General features: G+C 47.8%; 1 protein-coding gene across 2 annotated transcripts; it reads left to right on the top strand.

Moving 5' to 3' along the window:
* Positions 1-3,757: 3,757 nt before the first annotated feature.
* On the top strand, positions 3,758-14,104 carry LOC122216582 (b(0,+)-type amino acid transporter 1-like). 2 transcript variants are annotated; one of them, XM_042933604.1, is made up of 6 exons: positions 3,758-4,510; positions 9,084-9,217; positions 9,392-9,521; positions 10,889-11,013; positions 12,672-12,759; positions 13,269-13,595. In XM_042933604.1, the coding sequence occupies exons 1-6, from the start codon at positions 3,758-3,760 to the stop codon at positions 13,500-13,502; spliced, it is 1,464 nt and encodes a 487-aa protein (XP_042789538.1). In that variant the 3' UTR covers positions 13,503-13,595. The 2 variants fall into 2 exon arrangements, with proteins under 2 accessions (XP_042789538.1, XP_042789539.1); XM_042933605.1 differs by lacking the exons at positions 9,084-9,217; positions 9,392-9,521; positions 10,889-11,013 and having other exon boundaries at positions 13,250-14,104.
* Positions 14,105-17,911: the final 3,807 nt, after the last annotated feature.

Raw genomic sequence — 17,911 nt, 5'->3', positions numbered from 1 at the left:
ATATTTAAGAAATCATTGTCTAGTCCAAGGTCATGAAGATTTGCAACTAAGTTTCCTGCTAAGAGTTTTATAGTTTGAGCTCTCACATTTAGGTCTTCGATCCATTCTGAATTAATTTTTATATATAATGTGAAATAGAGGTTCAAATTAATTCTTTTTCATGTAGATATCCCATGCCCTAGCAGCATTTGTGGTTGTCTTTTAAATTAGATTAGGAAAAATGTGGAGGTAAAAACAAAAAATACATCATTAATATTGTGTTATATTTGTCTATGTTGATACTTTTACCAGTGTTCTTTATTTTTTTGTGTGGATTTAAGTTACTGCTTAGTGCCCTTTCTATTCAGCCTGAAGGACTCCCTTTAGCATTTCTTGGAGGGCAGGTCTGCTAGTGATGAATAATCTTAGCTTTTGCTTATCTCAGAATGTCTTCATTTTTTTTTTTTTTTAATTTTGAAGAGAGTTTTACTGGAAATAGAATTCTTGGATGACATTACCTTCCCACCGCCCCCCCCCCCCCCCCCCCCCCCCCGGCCCAGCACTTGAAGATGCCATGTCACTGTCTTCTGGCCTCCATGGTTTTTGGTGACAAATCAGCTGTTAATCTTGTTGAGGAATACTTATAAAAGATGAATTGCTTCTTTCTTGCTGTTTTCAAGATTCTCTCATGGTCTGACTTGATCATTTGATTATGAGGTGTCTGGGTATTTCTTTGAGTTTATTCCATTTGGAGTTGAATTTCTTGGTTATGTAAATAAATGATCAAATTTGGGAAATTTCCAGCCATTATTTCTTCAAATAGAAGTTAACATAACTTCATTCATCTCCATAGGATGATGGGACATGAGGGCTTTTGGCTTATTTTCATGAACACTTTTGTGGGAGAATCATCAGCCCCATTTTCCTCATGGGAAATGGAACCAATAAAGATTCCATTGAATGCACAGTGGTATAAAACATGACTCTCTGGTTCTTGGGTGCTGAATTTCTTCCTAAGACATCCATTTGGCTGAGCTTCAGACTGGGTCCATCAGCTACCCCATCACTTCTGACGCAGCACAGGGATGTCATATAGGCTCAACTCTGCTTCAGAGATTCCTTCCTCACAGGCAGGCCCGACCTTGGACCTGAAGACCACACTTGTCAGATTCTGGGAGGGCAGTTGGATTTGCTAATTGAAGCCCAAAGAACTTCAGAGTCTCTAGTTCCATTCAGGAAGAGCTTTGAGGTGAGCCCTTCCCTACTCATTCCTACTCATCATCCTCTTCCCTCCCATTCCTGGCTGGTCTCAGCTCCTTAGCCTGGAATTTAGGGTCCTCCTCTTTAGACACCCTACTTGACAAGATGAGTCATTCAAAACAATCTTTATGTTCTCATAATGTTCTTCAGCTCACAGGTACATCCATATCTTTGTAGTAAAGAATTTAACTTTGCCCAAAGAGAGGTCTGGCCCTTGCCCTCAGCTTCTGGGAGGTAATCTCCAAGCCCTTGGAATGTTATGCTTGATTGCAGGGTCTTCATTTGCCTGGGGGCCTTGGGCCAGCCATATAGTAACAATGTGATTTTTGGATGGAGGCTTTGGGTCATAAAATATCAGCTTGATCTCCTGAGGGGCTGGAAACTGAATTCAGCCACATGAGCAGTCAACCATGTCTATGTGATAGAACCCCAATAAAGAGTGGACACCAAGGCTCAGGTGAGCTTCCCTGGTTGGCAATATGATATGCTTATTGTCACACATTGATGCCTGGAGAATAACAATGTCCTGACTCCTCGGGGAGAAGAGAACTGGAAGCTCTGTGTTTGGAATTCTGTTGGATTCTTCCCTATGTCTTTTCTCCCTTGAGTGACCTTAATCTGGACCTGTAAGTGTAAAAACATAACCTGAGTGTAAAAGCTTTTGGTGTGTTCTGTGAGTCTTCCTAACAAATTATTGGACGTAAGGATAGTCTTGGAACCCTGCAAACTTGCTATTAGTGTTAGAGGTCAGGGTGGTCTTGTGGACTGTTCTCAGACATTGCAGTTGGCATCCACTAGCAACAGCCCCTGGAGAAGAAGAGGGTTGACATTTAAGTGTCTTAGTTACTACTTAGCTATTGCCAGGAAGGAAGATGATTTTCTTTCCTGAGCTTCCAGGACTCTATCCTTTTTTATCTTCATTCCCTCCAATTCTTGTAGCTCCTTCCCCCCCCCCCCCCCCTTAATTACTTCTCTGTCCTTTTCTCTCTCTTTGTACTGTGTAGGAATCTTGGAGGACCTCCTTCTGAATTTTGGAGGGCCCCCTCTTCAGGGATTTTCTCAAGAAGATGTCTCTACATTTTCTGAGGACCTATGTCAAGTAGGCTTCCATGAATCAAGGGGAGGAGGTAAGATGGACACCCCAGGAACCAGTGACATCTGTTAAGGGCTTTATTAATACACACGCACACGAGATCCAAGTAGCCCATATGGCTGACTTGAGCTAGGTCAGTCTGGGAGATCACAGGTGCCTTTCTGCTCACTTTGGGTGTCAGCATCTTTACTCTAAATGCTAGTGAGTTCCACTGACCTTTCTATAACAATACTAGTAAAGGTTCTATAACCCAAGATTTTAAAAGTGTAAGGGAAAGGGGTGCCTAGGTGGATCAGTTGAGCATCTGATTCTTGATTTCAGCTCAGGTCATGATCCTGGGTTCATGGGATCAAGCCCTGTCTCAGGCTCTGCACTGAGCATGGAGCCTGTTTAAGATTCCCTCTCTCTCTTTCTCTCTCTTTCTCCCTTTGCCCCTCTCTCCTGCTCATGCACATTATCTATCTAAAATATAAAAAAATAAAAAAATCAAAATCAAAATATAAGGGAGAGTTAACAAAAAAGTTATAAACTATATCCTAAAATGAACATTATTCATAAATCAATGAAATATATATTTAAAATATATATTCATATACATATGTATATATATATAAAACTAGGGAACTAATGAAACTCTTAGCCAGATAGTATTGGCTAATGTTTAAGGAAAGCCTACTACATTTCACCTACTATTCTAGCTACTTTGATTGGACTATGCTATTTAATCTTTACAGTAACACTATGTGGTGGGTATTGTAATTAACTGACAGATGAGTAGGGTGAAGTTCAGAGATATTGTCCAACGTCACACAACTATGAGGGACTAAACCTGGGATTTGAATGCAGGATCCCATTCCACACCCTGTACTGTGCTTCTAACCACATGGTCCTTTCCTTGTAGGGGTAAAGCTCTGTTCTGAACTATTTGAATCTTCTTCTTTGATTGTCTTGATTCTTCCTTAAAGCAGGGCTCATGCAATTTTAATTGGAATCCTGATAAAACAGGGGTTTTATTGCTTGGCTGATAAAACTATTGCAGAGACTTTTTTAGGTTCCTGATGTGTAATTGCTCCGCATTGTTATTGTTGGCACAGAACACCCGTCCAACTGTTATTCCTCACATAGTGCTGTGGAATTGGGCAGCAGGGATTTCTACTAGAATCCCTCTTTCCTTGATCTTTTCCTTGATCCCTGGGTTACACTGGCAAACAGCTCCTGTATACTGCCTATACTGGAGTTTGAGTTGGACAGGGACCGGTTGATCAGTGAAGGCTCTGTGCCTGCTGAATGTCATGCCCTGGCTGTCTGGTCTCCGGTTCAGACTTCATCAAGTGCTGTAATCATTAACCCCTGCAGGAAGCCCGCAAGACAGACGAGAGTATCTGCTTCTGCTCAGCTAGACACAGTGACTGTTGAAGCCCTGAGATGGAGAGAAGTCAGGAAAGAAATGGTGGTGAGGGGGTGGCAGGACGGGAGCCAGGTGGTGAGGGGCTAAGGCTGAGGAGGGAGATTGGTTTGTGGAGTGCCGTGTCCCTGATGGCTGGCTGTATGATTGGTTCTGGTGTCTTCATGTCACCACAGGGGGTCTTGGTCTACATGGGCAGCCCTGGAGCCAGTCTTATGGTCTGGGCAGGCTGTGGCCTCCTGGCCATGATGGGTGCCCTGTGCTATGCTGAGCTGAGTGCCCTGGTTCCCAAATCTGGAGGGGAGTATGCCTACATCCTGCAAATCTTTGGCTCCTTGCCAGCCTTCCTGGTTATCTATACATTTGTGTTGCTGGTCAGACCAGCTGCCATTGCTGCCGTCTCCCTGAGCTTCGCTGAGTATGCCGTGACCCCCTTTTACCCTGGCTGCTCCTCGATGCCCCAGGCTGTGCTGAAGGGCGTGGCTGCCTCCTGCATCCTGCTGCTGACGCTGGTCAACTGTTGGAGCTCACGGCTGGCCACCATGCTGGTGAACGTGTGCGCGGTCGCCAAAGTGTTCTCGTTGCTGGTCATCGTGGTGGGTGGGGCCGTGGTGCTGGGCCAGGGCCGGGGCCACACAGAAACCTTTTTGCTTGCCTTCCACAACACAACACAGCAGGCTGGGCGCATTGGCATGGCCTTTTACCAGGGCATGTGGTCCTTCGATGGCTGGAATAATGTCAACTATGTGGTGGAAGAGCTCAAGAACCCAAAGGTGAGTCCATAATACTTCTTCAGAGGGTGAAATCTCCAAACATTAACTGTTCCAATTATTGTTATTTGAACTGACTAAAACCATGAGGAATCAGCTGAAAATGGGGGTACCCTTTTTGAAGTCATGAATGCCAGCCCACTGTCTACCTTAAGTAATTTATGGAATTAGAGGAATAATAACTTCCCAAGTGAGCACAGAACTTTATAGGATCACACTCATGGTCTCATTTGCCTGGCAAGGTCGGTATTATCAACACCATCTTTCACATGGGAAAACTGAGGCTTAGAAAAGGGGAAGTGATTGTGAGTTCATACCACTAGCAAGAGGCCGTGCTTGATGACTCAGCTTGTTATCTGTCTTGATAGCTGGAACATTTGGACTCTTCAGTTACTATGGAAATTAACTCTTTGCTATAAATATATTTGCTTAGGTTGCTATTTGTTTTCTTTTTTTCCTGCAGGAGCCTTTAATTTTCAGAGGGTGAGAACTGAGTCTTTTCCTCTACATCCTCGGGGCTGGCTCAGGGGCCATTACATGTCTCACCTCTCAGCAGAGGCTCCCTGGAGGGGGGTTTGGGAGAATCTGGGGAGAGAAGAGGAGCTTGGAGACTGAAGTCTCAGAGCACAGAGAGACCGGGGTGAGAGCCAGAAGTCCTGGGACCTAGTTTTTATTCTTGCATGTAATTCCTCGTGCTTTAGTTCCTCCCTATCAACGGGATCATAATAGCTGTCCCATCTACCTCGCAGGGCTTGAAGGTATTAACTGTTATTAACTGGCGTAATCACTTGTGTATGGAGTGCCATAAACAGCTGTAATTTCAGGTGAATGGTTACTGTGTGTCCATGGTGGCTCTGGGTGGGGCTGGGGCTGCCGGGCAGGGGCACGGGCTCGGGCACGGGCTCATTCAGTTCACAGGGCTAGACTCCTCTCTCTTTGAATCCAGGCTCTGGGCTCGGAGCTGGTCCAGGGAAAGAGCAAGGGGGTCCAAAGGTGAGTGAGACAAGCTCCCATGCCATAGAGCATGGATTAGCAAATTTTTTTCCATAAAGGATTAAAGAGCTAACATTTTAGGTTTTGTGGGTCACGAGTCCTCTGTCACGATCACTCAACTCTGTTGCAAATAGCCATAGGCCACAAATGAGGGTGGCTGTGCCTCCATAAGAGTTTATTTACAAAAACAAGCAGTGGCTGGATTTGGTCCACAGGCTGTAGTTTGCTGACCTCTGCATTTTTTTAAACATTTTTTTAAATGTTTATTTATATTTGAGTGAGAGAGAGAGAGAAAGAGAGAGAGTGTGTGAATGGGGGAGGGGCAGAGACAGAGGGAGACACAGAATCCAAAGCAGGCTCCAGGCTCCAAGCTGTCAGTATAGAGCCTGACAAGGGGCTTGAACTCACGAGCTGTTGATATCACGACCTGAACCGAAGTCCGACACTTAACCGACTGAGCCACCCAGGCACCCCTGCATTTTTGACAAATGTGGGTTTCTTTCTTTTTTTTTTTTTTTTAATGTTTATTTATTATTGAGAGAGAGACACAGAGCATGAGCAGGGGAGGGGTAGAGAGAGGGGGAGACAGAATCTGAAGTAGGCTCCAGGCTCCGAGCTGTCAGCACAGAGCCCGACGCAGGGCTCGAACTCACAAACTGTGAGATCACGACCTGAGCCGAAGTCGGTGGCTTAATCAACTGAGCCACCCAGGCGCCCCAACAAATGTGGGTTTCAAGCAAAAACAAAGCCATGCCTCTGAATGATGGACAATTGAAATTCTGGCTCTAAGTCTGAGCTCTGAAGCACATGTTAAGTGTATCTTTGTTTCACACTCTTTTTCAAGAAACGGCAGATCCTATGCCAAACCTGGGCCAGCGTTATGCCCATGTGCCCTGGAATTTGAGTAAAGAGTTAAGGTGTTTGAGAATGAAACCAGGAAATCTCACTGTTCTTGTGGCACAACCTGGGGCTTGGCTGTCATAGCTCATTAGCTGGCTGGTGGGCTGTCCAAGAGGAGTCGAATTCAAAAGCATGTCAGATCCCTTCCCTGTGACTTGGCATGTGGCTGGGTCATGCACGGTGGGTGCTTGCCTGCTGAGGGCACCCCACAGCAAGGCCTGCAGTAGGGGGAACCCAGGACTCTGCTCCATTGCCCATCTTTGCTACATGTGGCCTCTTCTCGGCCCAGGCAGAACACACTTTCAGGACTGGGAAGATGAGGAATTAGCTGCCACGCTGAAACAGTGGTTGGGGCCATTTCCTTTGCCTCCAGATCCTCAGATTTGAGAGCTGGAGGGGACCTGAGAGGACCTACTGTCTATGAGAGTCCATTGCTGTCCTACTGGCTTCACTTGCATGCATTTGTCACATGACCTGCTAGGTCTGCTGACCAGGTTGCCCAGGACTGGAGACTTCCTAGGGATGCAGGGCTTCTGGTGTGAAAAGCGGGAAAGTCTCAGGCAAGCTGGGGCAAATTGGTCACTCTCCCTGGCCCCTGCCCTTAGAGGACAGGACAGGATGGGACAGAGGCTAGGATATAATAAAGCTGGCTGAGGTGCTGTCTCCACTTGCTGCTGGAACTCATGAGGCAGAACAGTCCAGCAGTCCTGCGAGAGGAGGGCTGGAGCTGACCCTTGAAGGGCTAATGTGGTTTGTGGCAAAACAGCCGTTTAGAGGCAGTGTGAACAGGAACGCAGAGACCAGAAAGAACTGGGCATCTCTGTGTCTCAAGGAAGTTTGAGTAGGGCAGAAGACAGGCCCTGAGGTCAATACTCTGCCCTCAGTACCCCCTTCCTCCTGTGCTTGCCTCCAGAGTTTTCTGTGGCAGATCTCAGGCTGGCAGAAAGCTCTGGAAATTGCCTTATTATTATTTTTTAAATATTTATTTATGTTTGAGAGAGAGTAAGAGCGAGCCGGGGTGGGGGCAGAGAGAAAGGGAGAGAGAGAATCCCAAGCAGGCTCTGCACTTTAGTGCAGAGCCTGATGTGGGGCTTGAACTCACAAACTGCGAGATCATGACCTGAGCTGAGCTCAGTAGTTGGATCCTTAACCGACTGAGACACCCAGGTACCCTTGGAAATTGCTTTTTATATAATGTTGAAGAAGAGAAGATGTGCTAACCAGGCAGACGCTAAAATGGGGGAGGGTCCTACCTAGTGGTGGGCCAGGAGGTGTGTGTGGGACTGTGGTTCAGCCCTCCCAGGGACAGCTCTGTGCCAAGTCTGGAGAAGACCTCCCTGCCAACAGAATGACCTCTTGTGTGCTTCATTTCATGTTGTAAGTGTCAGTAGCAGCAATACCAGGTTCTGGGGTCCTGTTTGGTACTGAGGGGAGAGGCTCTGGGCTCATCAGTGCTTGCCTGCCCCTCAAGAGGTAAGCCAAAGGACATCTAGAGAAAGTCCTGCGTGAGGCCGGGGGTGTCGTGGACATGCGTTTACTGCTTTGAGGTGTAGATGTCTATCCAGGGTGGCCCAAGCCTGGGAAATGTTTTTTGTTTTCGTTTTTAATTTTTTAATGTTTATTTATTTTTGAGAGAGAGACAGAGACAGAGAGAGAGAGAGAATGTGAGCAGAGGAAGGGTGGAGAGAGAGGGAGACAGAATCTGAAGCAGGCTCCAAGCTCTGAGCTGTTAGCACAGAGCCCGATGTGGGGCTCGAACCCACGAACTGCAAGATCATGACCTGAGCTGAAGCCGGACGCTTAACCTACTGAGCCACCCAGGTGTTCCTTTGGGGAATGTTGAATGGAGTTCTGTGGGTTCAGAGGGAGACTCCTTCCTTCTATTTGCTCCTGGCTCCAGAATGATGTCCAGGGCATGGGGGGGGTGGGGGGGGAGGCGGTGGGAGGGTGGCCAGGAGGTGAAGTGGGAGGGAGTACACTCTGTTTTACCCAGTTTTCATTTATTCCTCCATTTTTATTGGACGCCTGCTCAGTACCTTAATTGAAAGACCGAGGGTCAGAGTGGCACAATGCCTCCATAGGATAAGCTGCTCTGTGTGCCCACAGCCCTTATGTCCAGGCCCTTCCTTTTCCCTCCTCTGTGCTGACCCTCATACCTTGCAGGGAGGCAGAGCAGTGGGAAGTCCCATTTTACAGATCCCCAATGACCCCCAATTTCCAGTTGAGGAGCCTGAGGGTCAGAGTGGAACCCCTGGCAGAAATGGCCTTCAGTCTGGGTGGGCCTGAGTCCTGGAGATCCAGAAAATAGGCAGGGTTGTCATGGTGGTCTTGGAATATTACAGCTGGAAAGATTGATGAATAGCCAAGAATGAAGATCTTTAACTTCCTTGTCCCTTCTCTGTGCTCTGTTCTTGTGGGTGCCCCCACTCCTCTCAGGCCCTCTGTATCTCCACTGCTCAGACTGGTTCGTGCCCCTCGTGGCCTCCCAGCACATCTGTTGTTTGTGGATCCAGGCCATGGACTGTGAGCACGTGGAGGAGGGGCACACAGCCTGAGTGGCCCCCAGGGCCTGACATACTCCCTGAGGCCAGGATGAGCTCAGCACTGCACTGACGAGCCTGTTCTGGGGGCCTGAGAAGGAACTCACCACCTAACACGTGGCTTCTTCTTCCGGACTCTGCAGCAGAACCTGGTGTGGGCAGTGATGATCGCCATCCCCCTGGTCACCAGCTTGTACCTCCTGGTCAACATCAGTTACCTGCTAGTGTTGTCGCCCAACGAGATCCTTTCCTCTGATGCTATGGCTGTGAGCTGGGGGTGAGTGAGTCAAGTGGTGTGTTCCTTGGCCACCGGGCAGACATCAGGTTTAGGGAAGGATAGTGTCCCGTGTATATTTCAAGTTGCCTCTAGATGTTTCGCTTGCTCTGTTTCCTTGCTGTTGTCTTCCAGTTTGCTGCTGGAGTTCCTTCCCTTGACCCTCTGTTGTCCTAGGAACCAGGTGCTGGGGGCCTGGGCCTGGCTGGTACCGTTGGCTGTCGTACTCTCGACATTTGGCTCTGCCAATGGGATGTTCTTCGGTGGAAGTCGCGTGTGCTATGTGGCTGCGAGAGAAGGCCACATGGTGAGAGATGGGGTCTGGGCTGGCCAAGGTGGTGGGGGCTGCAGGAGGGCTAAGCTTTCTCCTGCCTGAGCTTAGCACTTAGCCCAAGCCAGGACTCCCTCTACAAGACATAGCCTTCTTCTCTTCTTAAAAAAAAAAATTTTTTTTTTTAGTGTTTATTTATTTTTGAGACAGAGAGACAGCATGAGTTGGGGAGGGGTAGAGAGAGACTCTGAAGCAGGCTCCAGGCTCTGAGCTGTCAGCACAAAGCCTAATGCAGGGCTTGAACTCACGAACTGTGAGATCATGACCTGAGCTGAAGTCAGACATTTAACTGACTGAGCCACCCAGGCACCTTAACCCTCTTTTCTTCTAAGAATGAGACTCAAGCATCCCAAGTATCTCCATTTAAACTCCAGTCCTTTGACTTCCAGGTTTTGGGAGTCACCATACTGGATCACACTGTGGAGTCTGTAGGTGATAGGGATGTTTGTGTAGGGCAAACGGTGTGGGGGCAGCGGGGCAGAGCCACAGGAGCAGAGCCGAGCTGGTGAGTACGTTCAGGGCCCCTCCCCCTGGGGACTCTGTCCCTCTGGTAGCTTTCGCAGCAATGATGCTGAACAACAACTCCAAGATCTACGGGGCTGACAACAGCAAATGCTTCATGTTGCTCATCGGTCCCTGGGTCTGTCATGGCTCTGCTTCAGCCTGGGGTTCGTGTTCAGATTTTCTCATTCAGGTCTCTGAGTCTGTTCTTGTCTCAGGGACCCAGGCCAAAGCATGCTTTTGCCTAAAGCAGGTGGCAGGGGTTCAAGAGACCAAGCCAAGCCACACAGGTATATTTCGAGCCTCTGCTGTGTTATCCCTGCTCACATTTCATTGGCCAAGCCCAGAGTCAATGGATGGGGAAGTACCTAGTATTTTTCCTACAGAGGTGGGAGAGGGAAGACTATTTGCTGAGTGCTTATACAGTCTACTACCATAATCCATGATCCTATTCCATGCTCCATCCATAACCATCCCACCCTCTTCTCCCCCATCCTCTGTCTTCCCACCCCTGGTCCCTCTTCCTGTCTTGGGGATGAGCAATAGAAAGTTGGACAACCTGGCCAGGCATGTGGGTCAGCTCCCTACACTCTAGCCCACGTCCTAAGCTTTTTGGGTCTCTGGAGTGATCGGCCTCCCAAGCTGTACGCTGGGCCTGCTTTCACCCCAGGTGAGCCACAGAGACCTGCATCTTGAAGCTGTGGGGACTGGGGACTATTAGGTTGGTGCACTGGTGTCCGGAGTGAGTTTGGCAGGGGAAGAGGGCTGGGAACTTCCCAGGGCAGAAACCTACTGCGCCTCCCTTGGCGGGGCGGCTGCCTGACACCTGGCTTTGCTCCCAGCCCCAACTTCTGTCCATGGTTCATGTGCATCGCCTCACACCAAGTCCGGCCCTGATGTTTACCACGGCAGTGGCTTTGGTCCTGGTCATCCCAGGAAGCTTCAGCACCATCGTGAACTTCTTGAGGCAAGTGAGACTGTCCTCCCGTGCTGGGTATCTCATGGCCCCTTTGTGCGTACACTCACATACACTCATATGTATATAGAAGCCCCCTATGTGTGCACACTCACACACATGCATGTGTGTATATAAATACGTGTGTGCACACTTCTGGAAGCCCCTATGTGTAACTATCACATATATGCCTGTTTATATACATAAAGATATGCATGCACACTTCTGGAAACCTGAGCTCAGGGCTCTTGCACATGCACACACATTTCAGCCATTCTCTCCCAGTTATGTTTCCAAAATTAAAAGTGGCTCCCTCCTCTCTTGTCCTATTTCCAAAAATTCAATGAGACAAATGTTTCACCAAGAGGCAGACAAGTTAAAGGCTTGTGTTGTCTTTGTCATTTTTTATTCTTCCTTGTTCCTTTATTCTGTCGCTGAGATCACATTAAAGCTATCTTCAGGCTTTACTCACCACGACTTGTAGCCCTTGGCTGTGGTGTGATTTTCCCTTTGTAGTCTGATCTGTGCTCAGGACTCTGACCCAGCATATCTTTATTGAACCTAGGGCAGACCCACAACCAAGCTGGGTAGGTATAATCAGAGATTGCATCAAAATGGAGACATATTCTGACCCCCTTTATTACCTTGCCTGGGGCAGAAATGATGGACTGTCGTGCCATCCAGCTGTGGTTTTATGACCTCATCTGAAACAGGTTTCGTGGGCACATCCTTACACTTACAGGCAAGTGTGGCATCTGGATGCCGAGGGAGCTCTCAGAGCAATTTCTCAGGCATCGCGTGTTCTCTTCTTCGTTGTCATAAGTATAATTAATCTTCTGGAACAGGATATACAATGCTTGATGTGACTTTCTTCAGAACATTAAGTAACAGATCTGGTTTTCTTTTTATCTTTTTCCCATGAGAAAGGATAAAATCATTATATGATGAGAATAATATCAAACCGTGGTGAACCCAGGGTTTCTTTGGGCTGAGATTGGGGAATGTAACTGAGAGTGTTCCGGCACAGAGTGAGAATGTTGGGGATGATCTATCCCAACAAGGACCCCATGTCTCCCAGTCTTGACTGCTTCAAGAGATGGCCTGGTCTGGATCCCATCTCCCGGGTCAGATGAGGCTTCCATCAGACCTATATCAGCCACTCAACTAACCACACTGGGGAAGGCAGAGGCCAGGCACTTGTCTGGGTGTTCAGTGACCTATCCTGTCACCGACTCTAAAGTAGGAGCATCTGCTATGAGTGTGCTGGTCCCTGAGGAGAGCACAGGCTTCCTTGACATTTCACCAGACTCCTGTTTTTAGACACACAAATGCTCCTCCCTCTCTTTGAAAATTGTCCTTTTCTGTCCAGTCAGGGGCAGTCAAACAAGGCCCAATATGAAGCCAAGTGGGTACCTGGGCTTGTATGTGTGAGTCACTTTGTGACTGGAGATGAAGGAGGCAAGAATACCCTCCATTGCATTCCTGTTCTTGGTGCCCCAGCCTTGCCTTCTTCTTTCCTAAGTCTGCATAGACAAGGACAATTGGGGGTAGCTGAAAGGCCCCTGATGAGCTTGCACTTCTGTCCCAGGTTTGCACCTAGTAGGCCAGCCCGTCTTACGGGCCCACCCAGGGAAGGGCCTCAGAGTAAGTGGCTCATGTTTGCCTCTTAGCTTCCTTGGCTGGATCACCTATGGAACCACCATTGGCTGTCTCTTGTACTTGCGGATAAAGAAGAAGAATCTTCCTCGACCTTACAAGGTAGAGTCTGGAATAAACATTGGGCTTTTTGCAACCCTAGGCTGTTGCATGAAGCAGATTGTTGGACCACAGCCCCGTTTGGGGCCTGGAGAAAGAATGTAAGAAAGGATGTCATATTTGGTAGACAATTTCTATATTTCCTGGGGGTGAGGACATCTGGATCACAAGGCATCGATTCTGCTTACTGGGGACTCATTTCTCCTCTGGAGGACCCTGAGGGAGAACAACAGGAGACAAATGCAGAGAGGATGCACACATATAGTAGGAGGATTAATCCTCACATAGCATAGAGAGGATTAGCCTGGGTCCCAAAGCCCCTGATCCTTGGATGGCCCCTTGTAACCTGGCAGGCGGCTTCCCTGGCCAGGCAAGGTAGGATGGCAGTGACTGGAAGAGAGGAGCTGGTGCCAGGTGAAAGCAACAGGCAGGCAGGCAGGAGGGACAGAGCCCAAGGGCTACATACAACATCCCGTGCCTCTCCATCATCCAGGTCCCTGTGTCCATTGCAGGTCCCCACCATCATTCCTGTCATCATGCTCCTTGCTTCTCTCTACCTGGTGCTGGCGCCCATCATTGACCACCCCCAGATTGAGTTCCTGTACATCTTCCTGTTCCTGCTCAGTGGCATCCCAGTCTATTTCCTGTTTGTCTATTTCCACTGCCAGCCCAGGTGTTTGCAGATGGCCACCCTGTATCTCCAGCTGCTCCTGGAAGTTGCTCCAACCACTAAAAATGTTGACTAAAGGACTGGACAGTTGTGCACTCCCCTCCTTGCTGCAGACACCTCTATCCCCACACAAGTGGCCTTGCGAGTTTCTCTGTAGGCTGACTCTGCATAATTTTAATGAGCAACTGGAATGCTAAATACAGCTGTTGTGAAGTTTTGGGGGTATCCAGCCAGTACAGCATCCCTCCTTCTCTAAGAACTGCTCCTTCAGTGAAGGTGGATCTCACAGCCACATTGGTATTACATGGCTGCCTCTCTGGGTATGGTTTTTTGATATTCCAGGTGGGGAGCATGAAATACATTCCCTCCTTTGGGGATTTTGGATTTAGAATTCTGATGGTTGCCTAATCTGAGGAATTGTAAGTCCTGGGCTGTATGTGGAACCATCTTCCATTATGGGGGCAGAGAAGCAGAGAAAGCTCCCGTGCAGAGAAGGATGAAGATACACAGTGAAATGGTGTGAGAATTATGTGGTCCCTGAGAGCTGGGGGAACGACGTGAGTAGACAGCAGCCTGGGTCCCTGGCTGTTTTATAGTTCTGGTCTCTGACCTTCTGTAGCCCAACTGCCATCTACCCATCCTTCCTCCTTTTTGATCATCAAGGACAACCTGATGCCTTATAATAAATTTCCAATTTCGGCTCAGGTGAGTTTGAGTGAGTTCTCATTTCCTGCAAATGGAAAACCTTTGGGTCTGACAAACCTTGTTCAGGGAAATATGATACTTTAGTTCCTGTTTAAAACCACCAACTGGCTTGAACAGGGAAAGAAGTAAGAGACAGATCCCTGGGAGGGAGGGATTTTATTGGCTTTGGGTAAAAGGGAGGGCAGTCAAATTTCTAGAAGAAAGGATGAAAAGTTAGAACAGACCTCGGAAGGCTAATGTGGTTCCAGGACTACATAGAGGCAAGGGGGCAGAGAGAGCTGGCTGCCCAGGTGAGAATGTGGGATAGGAAGGATGACGACAATGCCTAGAAAGGCTGGGGGTGCAGTTCGTGAGTCCATGGGGGAGGGACTGGAAAAGAGGAGGGCAGGGAACACTGCTCAGCACCTCTCCTCTTGCAGCTGCACCTAGACAACTGTGTAGGGCTTTCCTTTTATTGCACAGACATAGAATAGGATCCCACAAGCTCTTTCTGTTAAGTTTTCTTTTCCCATCAACCAATTCTCCTTTTTTCTGACACCAACTGGGTATCCAATGATTCCGTTCATTTCTGACACAGTTAATGCAGATCCCCAAAGCTAAAGGGCTCAGGCACAAGGTGCAGACACCAGTCACAACCATTGGGTCCCTCAGTCACCCATGCTTCTGCCCAACTTGGTTACAGTCCCTCCCTTTATGGTCGATCACTTGCTAGAATGACCCACTGGACTCCGGAAAACACTTTACTATCAGTAGTTCATTACAAAGGACATAACTTAGGAGGGTCCAGTGGGAGACATGCATAGGGCAAGGCATGGGGGAAGGCGTGTGACACTTCTGTACTATGGTCTCTTTGGGTGTGTCACCCTCCTGACACCTTGATGTGTTTGCCAACCTGGAAATTCTCTAAAATCTGTCATTTAGAGGTTTTTATGGAGGTTCCATGAGGTAGGTGGATTAATCATTGGCCCTGGTGATTGAATTAAATCTGTAGCCCCTTGGCCCTCCCCAAAAGTCAGGGGTGGAGGTGGAGTTGAAAGTCCCAACCCTCTCATCTGTCTTGGATTTTCTGGAGATCAGCCCCCTTCCAGAAGCTCTCTGGGGTCCCCACTCACCAGTCATCTCATTAGCATACAAAAGATACCCATCACTCCAGAGATTCCAAGGCTTTGGGAGTTGTGTGCCAGGAACTGGGGACAAAGACTTAATATTTATTTTTTGTGATACCACACTTCTGAATTGTGAACTCTTTATCAGTGCTGTTCTTGAAATTCTAGGAGAATCTTCATATCCTTCCCCCCAGCAGCACAGCCTACTTTAGAGAAAAGAAAATTACGAGAAGTTGGTTTTATCCCATTCCTTGTTAAAGGAGGCCATGGATAAGGCTGAAAGTCCCCAGGAAAAGTACTGAACACCTTGAACAGGTATTAGTTCTTTCTGATATGAAACACTGGGCTCCAGAAGCAAATGGTCCAGAAAGGATTCTTAAGATGTCTTTGGTGCAAAAAAGGTAGTTGGTTGTATTAAAGCACAGGGACAGGACCCACGGGCAGAAAGAGCTGCACTGGGGTTATGAAGAATGATTGATTATATACTTTCAAGTTGGGAGGGGGTTAGGGATAGTGTAAGTCTCTAAGGAATTTGGAAGCAAGGTTTCCAAGACCTTGAGGGGTCATTTACTACTGTTTAGTAAAAACTTAGACTTCAGATGTATATCAGTGGGCCATATATTTGGAGGATGATTGTTAACACATATCTTGTGGGGTGGGGGTGGGATTGGTAGGGGGAGTGGAGAGTTAGAGATAAAGGAAGTTTCCAAGGGATTTTCCTATGTTAAAGAAGACTTATAGGATCCTGAACTTCAGGCTAATGTCAAGCTAAGGTTTCCTTTAAAAAAATTTTTTTTAAACATTTATTTATTTTTGAGACAGAGAGACAGAGCATGAACGGGGGAGGGTCAGAGAGAGAGGGAGACACAGAATCCGAAACAGGTTCCAGGCTCTGAGCTGTCAGCACAGAGCCTGACACAGGGCTCGGACTCACGGACCGCGAGATCATGACCTGAGCCGAAGTCAGATGCTCAACGGACTAAGCCACCCAGGCGCCCTGCTAAGGTTTCCTTTAGCCTCTAGCAAAGTATTAACATTGAAGCAGCTGAGTTCCTAGAGGAAGGTCACTCTGTCTGTCCCAGGTAATTGTCAATGGGCTGCAAGTTGTAAGGAAATTTAACTTTTGCCCCATACTTCTTTTGCCTTTGTTCTCCATATCACTTTCCTCTTCTGGGTCCCATCAAACTGTGCCTTTGTCTCTCATGAACCTCACTGGGCCATGTACCCTAGTGCTTGGTTGTGTATTGTGCTCTTTCCTGGGCTTTGGGTTTGGTGAGAGTAAAGGTTAGTTCTTAGACATGTTTGTCCATCCCTCGTTTCCTCTCATGCTCCTGGGCTCCTTGCTGACCAATAACGTTTGGTGATTCAAAATAATGAAATAGCTGTTGAATGATGAGGACGTGTATGACATTTCTGTTTTTTAGCATTTGCATGCATGGCTGTCTTCCCCATAGTGCCTGCTCTGCCCTGGGCTCCCAGGCCCTGTCCTGGGAAGGTTCTCTAAGGAGGAAGGATACCTCCCAAGTCTTGAGAAGTCCTGTCCACCTGGAAGTGGATGAATGCCTAGGGGTGGAAAGCAGAGAAGGGGCTGAACTACCACAGGCTTGCCTTTGGGTCGTGCACTCCAGTTAGGCCACGTCTCAGTTTGTGACTCAGTCTTCCCATCCTTCCCCCAATCAACTGGCTTTTGGCTCACAGTCCTGTTGTGATGGTGCAAAGGGTCCTCAAAGCCAGAGTCTGAGAAGGCAGCTTCCTTCTCCTTGCAATTTCCCAGGACTTCTTCCCTGAGCTTCTGTTCTGCCTTGGACCCCTTCCTGGGCCCCCAGAATAATAGGGGAATGATCTTAGATGGAAATAGGAGATTTCTTTTTTTTTTTGTAATTAAAAAATTTTTTTAATGTTTATTTATTTTTGAGAGAGAGAGAGAGGGAGGGGCAGAGAGAGAGGGAGATACAAAATCCAAAGCAGGCTTCAAGCTCTGAGTTGTCAGCACAGAGTCCTACTTGGGACTCGAACTCATGAACTGTGAGATCATGACCTGAGCCGAAGTCAGACGCCCAACTGACTGAGCCACCCAAGTGCTCTGGAAATCTGAGATTTCTTTAGAGATGAGAATATTGGACTTCCTTGCTCTGAGTCATGAGCATGATTTCTTCCGTTGCTACTTACCTTCTATAATCAGAGATGGCATAGTAATTGTCATGATGCTGGCCTTTGGATTGGGAAAAAAAATGTTCTGAGTCTTGGGGCCCAGGGTCAGAGTCCTTGCTGTTCCCTCTAGAGAAGCAATAAGTTCCAGGAAATGTGTGGGGCAGATGTTGGCTGAGTTCCTGGGGGGTGGGGGTGGGGGTGGGGTGGAGACAGGGCAGTGTTCTTTAACCCTAGGTCAACCCAAAAGCATCTGGATGTTTCAGTTTGGGGCAGAGCATGGCTACTCCCCATCATAAGCACTCAATTCTTTGAACTTCCTTTTGGCCATTTACACTGTCTTCTGCTGAATATTGGGAATGGGGGAACCTGAATCTCATAGAATAACCCATACAAATGAAAGTTGTGGTTAAAACTTCAAACATTACAAAGGGTATAAAGTGAAAGTCAACATTTCTTACTCCACACTCCCCATTTCCAGTGGAATCAGTTTCTTTGTTTACTTCCAGAAAGCTTCTGCACATGG

Source organism: Panthera leo, chromosome A3 (genome assembly GCF_018350215.1).
Source record: "Panthera leo isolate Ple1 chromosome A3, P.leo_Ple1_pat1.1, whole genome shotgun sequence".
Taxonomy (NCBI): Eukaryota; Metazoa; Chordata; class Mammalia; order Carnivora; family Felidae; genus Panthera; species Panthera leo.
Note: the sequence above shows the minus strand (reverse complement) of the source record. Positions and strands in the feature narration are given on the sequence as shown.

Bases quoted from the DNA above. Each gene is read 5' to 3' on its own strand.
- LOC122216582 (XM_042933604.1), top strand. From the start codon at position 3,758: ATGGAGAGAAGTCAGGAAAGAAATGGTGGTGAGGGGGTGGCAGGACGG. The intron at 9,522-10,888 runs GTGAGAGATGGG...CTTTGCTCCCAG, and splicing joins CTGCGAGAGAAGGCCACATG to CCCCAACTTCTGTCCATGGT. The intron at 11,014-12,671 runs GCAAGTGAGACT...TTTGCCTCTTAG, and splicing joins ACCATCGTGAACTTCTTGAG to CTTCCTTGGCTGGATCACCT.